This window comes from Amphiprion ocellaris, chromosome 21 (assembly GCF_022539595.1).
Source record: "Amphiprion ocellaris isolate individual 3 ecotype Okinawa chromosome 21, ASM2253959v1, whole genome shotgun sequence".
Lineage (NCBI taxonomy): Eukaryota > Metazoa > Chordata > Actinopteri > Pomacentridae > Amphiprion > Amphiprion ocellaris.
In genome coordinates, this window is record NC_072786.1 from 16,515,991 (window position 1) to 16,524,109 (window position 8,119).

General features: G+C 37.4%; 1 protein-coding gene across 1 annotated transcript; it reads left to right on the forward strand.

Moving 5' to 3' along the window:
* Positions 1–2,406: 2,406 nt before the first annotated feature.
* Positions 2,407–6,640, forward strand: yeats4 (YEATS domain containing 4). The gene is made up of 7 exons (XM_023274604.3): positions 2,407–2,638; positions 2,865–2,984; positions 3,574–3,640; positions 4,225–4,319; positions 4,559–4,648; positions 5,577–5,664; positions 5,809–6,640. Exons 1-7 carry the CDS (start codon positions 2,588–2,590, stop codon positions 5,976–5,978), a joined length of 681 nt encoding a protein of 226 aa, XP_023130372.1. The 5' UTR covers positions 2,407–2,587; the 3' UTR covers positions 5,979–6,640.
* The last annotated feature ends 1,479 nt before the right edge of the window (positions 6,641–8,119 follow it).

Here is an 8,119-nt window from a genome sequence, read left to right on the forward strand (position 1 = left end):
TTACAGTGTCAGAGCAGTTTTTTTAGATAAACGGAGCAATTTTTAAAATATCCACTACCGTTCAAATATTTGGGGTTACCCACACAATTTCATGTTTTCCATGAAAACTCTCCCTTTTATCCATGTGCTAACATAACTGCACAAGAGTTTTCTAATCATCAATTAGCCTTTCAACACCATTAGCTAACACAATGTAGCATTAGAACACAGGAGTGATGGTTGCTGGAAATGTTCCTCTGTACCTCTATGGAGATATTCCATTAAAAATCAAGCGTGTCCAGCTAGATTAGTCATTTATCTCAACAATGTCTGGGCTGTATTTCTGATTAATGCTCATTGAAAAACTGCTTTATTTTCAAAAATAAGGATGTTTCAAAGTGACCCCAAACTATTGAATGCTAGTATCGGTATGCTGACGTTTAATGCTGCAGCAGTGTTTCATCTGGTGTGTGATTGCTGTTTATACTCAAAGTTAATATGGATAAACTGCAATTAAAACTAATATTTTTAGCAAAGCCAAATTACCAACAAATTGATATTAACTGGTTATCAAATGCAGTGCCTCTTTAATTTGACCTCTGTTGTTTAAGCATCTCTTGGTTTCCTTGTGCCGCTGATGTTTTTGATTTTAGTGTGTCAGCTCCTGAAGTACTGCCGAAGTTATCTGATGAATGTAAAAGTTGTGAGCTCCCACTTGTAGGGCATGAGTTCCGTTGAAAAGCTATTTATCAGACTGTAACAACATCTCTATATTTTTGAGACTCTTAAAATGTATTCTTGTGCAGTATACTTTTAAAAAGTGTTTTGTATTCATGAATGTTAATCCTTTTGCTACAGTAATCCTGTAAACTCTGTAGAAAAAATAATGAGACTTGTGAAGAAAATTGTGAATTGGGTTTTAATACAAAACAGACAGAAAGTGGAACCTTGCAAGCATAACGAGGTAGAAAATGCCCATACTCAGTGTCTGAAGCAGTTTCTTAAAAACATGTTTAAACTCCCAATCATGGATTTTAATGGTTGTGGCTGAATGTGTGTACAGGCCCAGTTAGATTGGCTTCTTTTTCTCTGTTTGGTTGATCCTGTAGAGACATGATGCTTTACATTCAGAAGTCAAGTCAGCCTTTCTAGGATGGTGTGTTTGTAGGATTTTGGTTTTGTGTAGTTGCATGTCACTTGCTTTGTGTTAGATTCTCTCCACAACGTTGAAGGTAAGTGTTCTCAGGTCCACGTCACACTCAGCAGATGAAGACGCAAGAAGTCTGGCTGACCACCGCATCAAGCAAGACACTTTACCCCCACAAGCAGGTGGAAAGTATCCATTTTTATGTTTTTACAGTATTTGAATAAAATTCTGTAATGTTAAGATTAGTAATCACTGCCCAAGCTACTTTTTCATTCTCTGGTAGATTACTTTAAATGCTCTGCCTACAAAAAACTTCGTGTACTGTGGAGAATGTTTTTAGGTTTTTCTGTTTTAAGATATTTTATATTGGCATAGCTGTTCAGACTTGGCCTGTTGAAAAGCAGGGCTTTTCTTGGCCATGTGGCTTTAAAAAGTATTTTACAAAGATGCATGATGAATTCAGTCCTCGTATGTTTACATTGGGGACTGCTGGTAATATTTTTCATGCAATTATATATTTGTGCCTGGGATAAGTGCATAATAGGCAAACTGTCAGTGGTTGCAAATAAAATCTTTTAATTCATTTTGGTTTTGTGGTTTTGTTTTCTTTAACTAGTGCATCCAATTGGTACCCAGGGAAGAAGCTAGTCAGCTATAATAAGATTTTAATGTTTAATTGATTTGCTTTTTAACATTTTGTTCACAAATTGTTACCTGGAGGTGAAGTACAACTTTTTCCTCTTTGTGTTCTCCTAAATTGTAAGGTTTTAGGTGCAGTAATATAAAGGAATGAAAGACAGCTTTTGAATGGGAAAAAATGGAAAGAAATTGCAAAGGTGAAGATTTAGAAATGGAGTCGTATGTAGGGTTTTATGTATTTTCCTGAAACAATCCTAACCTAGTAGTAATGCTGCTGGTTTAATTACAACCACAGGCAGCATAGCAACATATGAAAAGTTATCTGATCTCAAAAATTAGGTTTTTATTGCAAACGTGAATTTAAAAAAAAGATCAATAACCGCAAATTCAACAGATACAAGCAGATGAATATTCATACTAAAAGAAATTAAAGAGTTTATGCCGTTTTCCCATTTTCAATCAAGTCGGACCGAACTTGGTTACAAAAGTAAGTCGAGATATCAAAATTAGGGAATTAATGGCGTGAATAACTAATATTGTCAAATTTGTGGTGCTTCGTGTTACTGTGGCCATAAGCCGGACCCTTTATGTCCCTGCACCCGTTTCTTACCGGACAAATGTACCCGCTGTACTTAGAACTTCCGGCGCTTGTTTGGCTGGCAGTTCGAAATGGTTCCAGTCAGTGTGTGGGTGGTTCCAATCAGTGTGTAAGGTTTGGTTTTAACGCTTAAATGGCGGGTTTATTAAGTGTAGAATCACACGGCGGATCAAGAGGAATCTTCTAGACGCTACAGGATTTATTTCAGCTCTCTGTTCTGGACTATGTTCAAGAAGATGACTGAATTTGGTCCAGATTCCGGGGGGCGCGTTAAGGTAACGTCCCATTACAGCACCGTGAATTTAAAATGGAATTGTACTGTATGACTTTCCTTTCGTTTAGATAGTCAAATAAAGCGTTTTAGTAACATGTATTCACATAAGGTGTCCTAAATTTATCTGGCATCACATAATTTTCCCTTTGTGTCTGAAGTGTTCTTATAGCAACATAAATGTTCTCTGTGTTTAATGTTTTGTGTTTTTCTGTCTCTGTTACCTGCAGGGAGTGACTATTGTGAAGCCTATTGTGTTTGGAAATGTTGCCCGCTACTTTGGGAAGAAGAGAGAGGAGGATGGACACACACATCAGTGGTCTGTCTACGTGAAGCCTTACAGAAACGAGGTAAAACACACACATTATTAAGACTGACTTAACCTGATATACTTCCAGCAATTCTAAGTAGTTTCCGTTCATTCAGGAAATCCTTTGAATTGTTGGATTTTCATGAATGTTTTTGTAGATTCAAAACTTTACCTTTAAATTCATCAGGTTAATCTCCATAATTGACAGTGCTGTAGAGTGCTAGCCTTAATATTTGTATCAGGTCGAATATTATATATTGTTAGGTTATACTCTTCAATTAATAACATTGTAGGATCTCGGTTTTAATATAGTTTACAATTCTACAATTACATTTAGTAGGTGCGTTTATCCAAAGAGACGTACATATGAGAGTTAATATAGATTATAGTCAGGAACATAATATTGTATAAAGTCCTTTATGGGGGTTTGATCCCTAATATGTGCATTTTTCAATTATAATCACAACAAAAATATCAGTATATGGCCTAAACCATTCTACATTCTGTACATTTTTTTTTTTTTTTTAACATCAAACCTAATCTGTTTTTACTGAAATGCATTCTGGCACAACAGTTGCTGCTTTAAACGTGTCCTATACAAAATGATGACGTCACTTGACTTCCTCCAGGATATGTCTGCTTATGTGAAGAAGATCCAGTTCAAACTACACGAGAGCTACGGCAACCCTCTGAGAGGTGAGTTTACATTACAAGTGGGAGATCAGAAAGAGTACGATCTTGTGAGAGTATTTTTCTCTTGAATTTTTGCATCGTATTGTGGGAATTCTACAAAAAGCAAATCCACAAAGCACAAGTGTCCATCTAGAGCTATTTAAACCAAACATATGCAAAAGTGACATATGCTTTTTAAGACAAGAGCTTAAGGTATAAAGTCAACCTTACAGGGAAGTTTGTCTCTTATACCCCTCCCAGCTGAGGGAACAAAGGTGTGGGTCAGCCTCTTATGGTTTTGTGTAACATTTTCACTAAAAAGACACTTCAAAGCAGCCACAGAATTATTTGTGTGGCCCTTCAAGAGACTAAATGAGGCCTGCTGTGCACTCGATCAAGCTGACCTCATAAAGACAAAGCATCACATGAAAGACCACATGGTTAATATATGATATATGTGAGAGAATAACATGTCAGTAACAGAAGGTAAATCCTGAAATGTACAGAATGTCCATCAGATCTTGTTAAAAAAAAAAACATGTAGCAAATACAACAACAAGCATTCACCGGTATGTCTAAGTCACTGTTGTCTAATATTTTCCTTCCAGTCGTCACTAAGCCTCCATATGAGATCACAGAAACTGGATGGGGGGAGTTTGAGATCATCATCAAGATCTTCTTCATCGATCCCAATGAGAGACCTGTAAGAGCACCAGCAGTAGCTTTTCAGAGAATGTGGACAGCTCCAAACTAAGAACTACAAACACATGATTTGTGCTAATCGTCATGGTTGTTTTGTTTTTTTTTATGAAAAAAAGGAGGTCATCTGACTAATGTTTATTTGAGCAGCTTTGTGTAATACTCAGCACATGACAAGATGTAAACTGTTCCAACTATACTGCTCTGTTTGTGTGTACTGATTTGTGCTTTTGTGTGTCTTAGGTGACTCTGTATCATCTGTTGAAGCTGTTCCAGTCAGATTCCAGCGCCATGCCCAAGAAGACAGTCGTCTCTGAATTCTATGATGAAATGGTACAGTTTATCACTTGTAACTGCTTCAATTTTTGTAATTTGTTTAGATCAGCGTAAATCAGTGTTTCTCAAAGTGTAGGGGGTGTGAGCCACTGGGAGGACAAGGTGGAACTAATTAGCTGAACTAGTGTTTTAACATCGGCCTGTTTTTCACGGCGCACAACAATACTCAAACTGCGCTGTCAAGGTAACCGTCCCCAATTCATTCTGCTCCGCCCACGGTGATTAGCTGTCAGTAGTTGCAGAGAATGGGGAAATATTTGACCGAGACAAGGAAGACACAACCTCCTGAAAAAGTCAAGAAAATATGAGGAGGCTTATCTTGCTCTTGGCTTCACAGCGAATGTGGTAGGAGGTGGTGAGAGACTCCTGTGTGTTTTATGTCAGAAAAGTCTCACAGAGGACAGTATGAGACCAAACAAATGAACCCCTTGATGCCGGAATTTATTTACAATTAAACAAAAAACATTTTTCCGTCTGTTTTTGCTTTCCAACTGATGCTAAAATAAGTGGAGATTGTTAATTTGTCTATTACACATCGAACAGATATATAACAATAATAACAGATATACTATGAGAAACCAGTGCTTGCAAAAGGTTCCGAGGTACGTATTGAATATGCACAGACTGGCATTTGGGGAATGGATACGCTATCTCAGTCTGAATGAAAGTGGTATGATGCGAATTTGCGACAATAGGTGTCAAGGGGTTAAGAAGAGAAATAGAGACATTACATCCCAGTGACGTCAAGAAGCCATGAATACCGTAAGCAGGAACATCGCATGGTAAAAGAAGAGACCCCTTGCCAAAAATAGTACAATACAGTGATCATATTGTTTTTAACCTATGGATGGCATCAGAATTTTGATGTAGTAGATGAAAATAGTTCAGGGAGGTTTGACTGATGTGTTTTCTGTCTGTTTTCCAGATCTTTCAGGATCCTACAGCCATGATGCAGCAGCTCCTGACCACATCACGACAACTAACACTGGGAGCGTACAAGCACGAGACAGAGTGTATGTGCTCAAATAATGAACATAGAAAGACCAGAAAATGACTAGATTTGTCATTTTATTGTTGTTTTAGCTTTGTAAAGTGAGTAGAAACCCAGTTTGTGTCTGTGTACGTGCTAATGTGTGTTTTCCTGCTTGTGTCTGCAGTCAGTGAGCTGGAGCAAAGGACCAAGGAGAAGATGGAAGCAGCGAAGAAGAGAACCAGCCAGGAGATCACAGAGCTGAAAGACAAGCTAAAAGCCAGCAGAGAAAACATCAACCACCTGAAGGCCGAGATCAGGAAACTGGAGGAGGATGGAGACCACAAAGAGCACTGATAGAAACATGAACGCACACATCGATCATCCAGAGAGGCACAGTTAGCTTTTTCTGTGCTCCTCTTCTCAACCCTGATTCAAACAATGCATTGTTGTGTTTTGTTCTGTGATATTAATTTTTATTTGTGTTGCATAGTCCAGAGTGGGATTAAATTTAATATTTACTATAGTACCTTTCAAAAAGAACATTTATAAACCAGGTTTAGAAATGTAGTGGGTCACAACAAACCTGTCAAACATACAGATGCTTTACTGCAGCATAAAAGAAAAGAAAATCTGAACTTTTCTTGCTTGTAGCTGAATCAATAATTGTGCTGTTGGGCCTTTAAGTGTAAGTCACTGGTATTGATCAACCCGTAGCTGGATCAGCTGGCTGTGAGGTGGAACGATAGAAAAACAGAGAGAAATGTGCCATCATTTCCTGATTTGTTAATGTCGCCTTTATTCATCAGTCATTTCGATATAAGCCTAGTTTAAATAAAAGTTTTTCTTTTCTGTCTGCACTGGAAAGAACATTTCTCCATGGAAATGTATCTCCACCCACCTGATGCAGCATCACTAATTACTTAGACAGTGTTCAGGGTGAATTGCTTGTCTGTTTTTTTTTTTTTTTTTAAATACTGATGATACAGTTTTTTTTATATAAAGTAAATGTGTTTGGAGTATTGCTTGTGCAAGTTTTTGATGTTGTACACTTTCAGATTTGGAATGATCTTGTTCTCACAGAATGGAGAAGGATTTCACCTACTTCTCTGTTCACTTGTGCCTTTACTGGGTGTCTCACTGCATGTTTTATGATTTAAAAGTTCCTTATTATAGCCCCTTTTAACAGGCTAATGAAAGTCTGAAAAGAATAACTTTCAAATTTGAGCTCAAAATGCTGCACAGATTGTTCATCCTGCCATCTTTTAGCCCTGGCTCTTTCACTTCCTGTAACTTTAAATCCACCTGAAGTGCTGCTGGCCATAAACCTTTCAGAAACAGGGCTGCAGACACACCTGTCTGAATCTGCTCTGTTTAAAGAGTGGAACAAAGGAGAAAGACCCAACCAGGCTCATCCTTTTCTGACATCTCAACAGGCTGCAAACCCAAACAGCTGCTTCCAAGACACACGTTCTGATCTTTCTGACAGAAAGCAAAGAAATAAAATCTTTCTCAGATTTGGCGGATCCTTAGCCACACTGAAGACAGATAATTATGTTCAAAAATTAAGAAACAAAGATGATTATTTACAGTAAAAGTTCAGGCAAGCAACGTTTTGTTACCAGTGTAATGTCGTCAGTGTTTGCATTTCCTGAAAGTACAAATGTTCCTGCTCTGATTGACCAACTTAGGTCACATTAGGGGAAAAAATAGCAAAATGTATTGAAATTAGCGTAGGAACAACAAACAAATCTTTTCTACTAAACTACTAAATCACCACTTAAGTCAGGGATGGCAAACATATGGCCCGTGGGCCAAAACCGGCTATCCAGAACATACAATCCGGCCCATGGGACGACTTTATAAAGGGTAAAAATTACAGAGAAGACATTAACTGCAAACTGTAAATCTGTTAAACTGTAAGTCTAGATCTTGACAAATTGTTTTGATCATGAAGTAAAATACTACATTGCTGAATTTCAGATACCTGTGATTAAACGTTTTGTGCCTTTGCAGACACACTGATCTGTAACTTGTAATGCGTAAATGATAAACTGGGATAATGTTGAAACTGCACAGATTTTTCTTAAAAAATTTCAGGTTGTTCATAATGTTTTGTAAGAAGATAGTCCACTACATGTGAACATTTTCAGAATGTACTTGGACTTTTTTGCACTAAAACAAAGGGGAAAATTAGAGCTGTTGTTATTTATAGATTATTATGCTCTGATTTTACTGGTCTGGCCCATTTGAAATCAGTTTGGTCTGTTTGTGGCCCCTGAACTAAAATAAGCTTGACACCCTGACTTATGTGAACGGCCTATGGGTGCCTTTTCTATTTAGCAGCTCACTGGTTGTCTTTTTGTTTGTTTTTTAACAAATGTACTGATTAATTAGTTTAATTTTGTTTAACTTCTGGACTGAGTATATGTGCTTTCATGAGCCTTTGCATGAGAAAAGATGAACTGATCTAAAACTTTTCACAAAACGAAATTTGA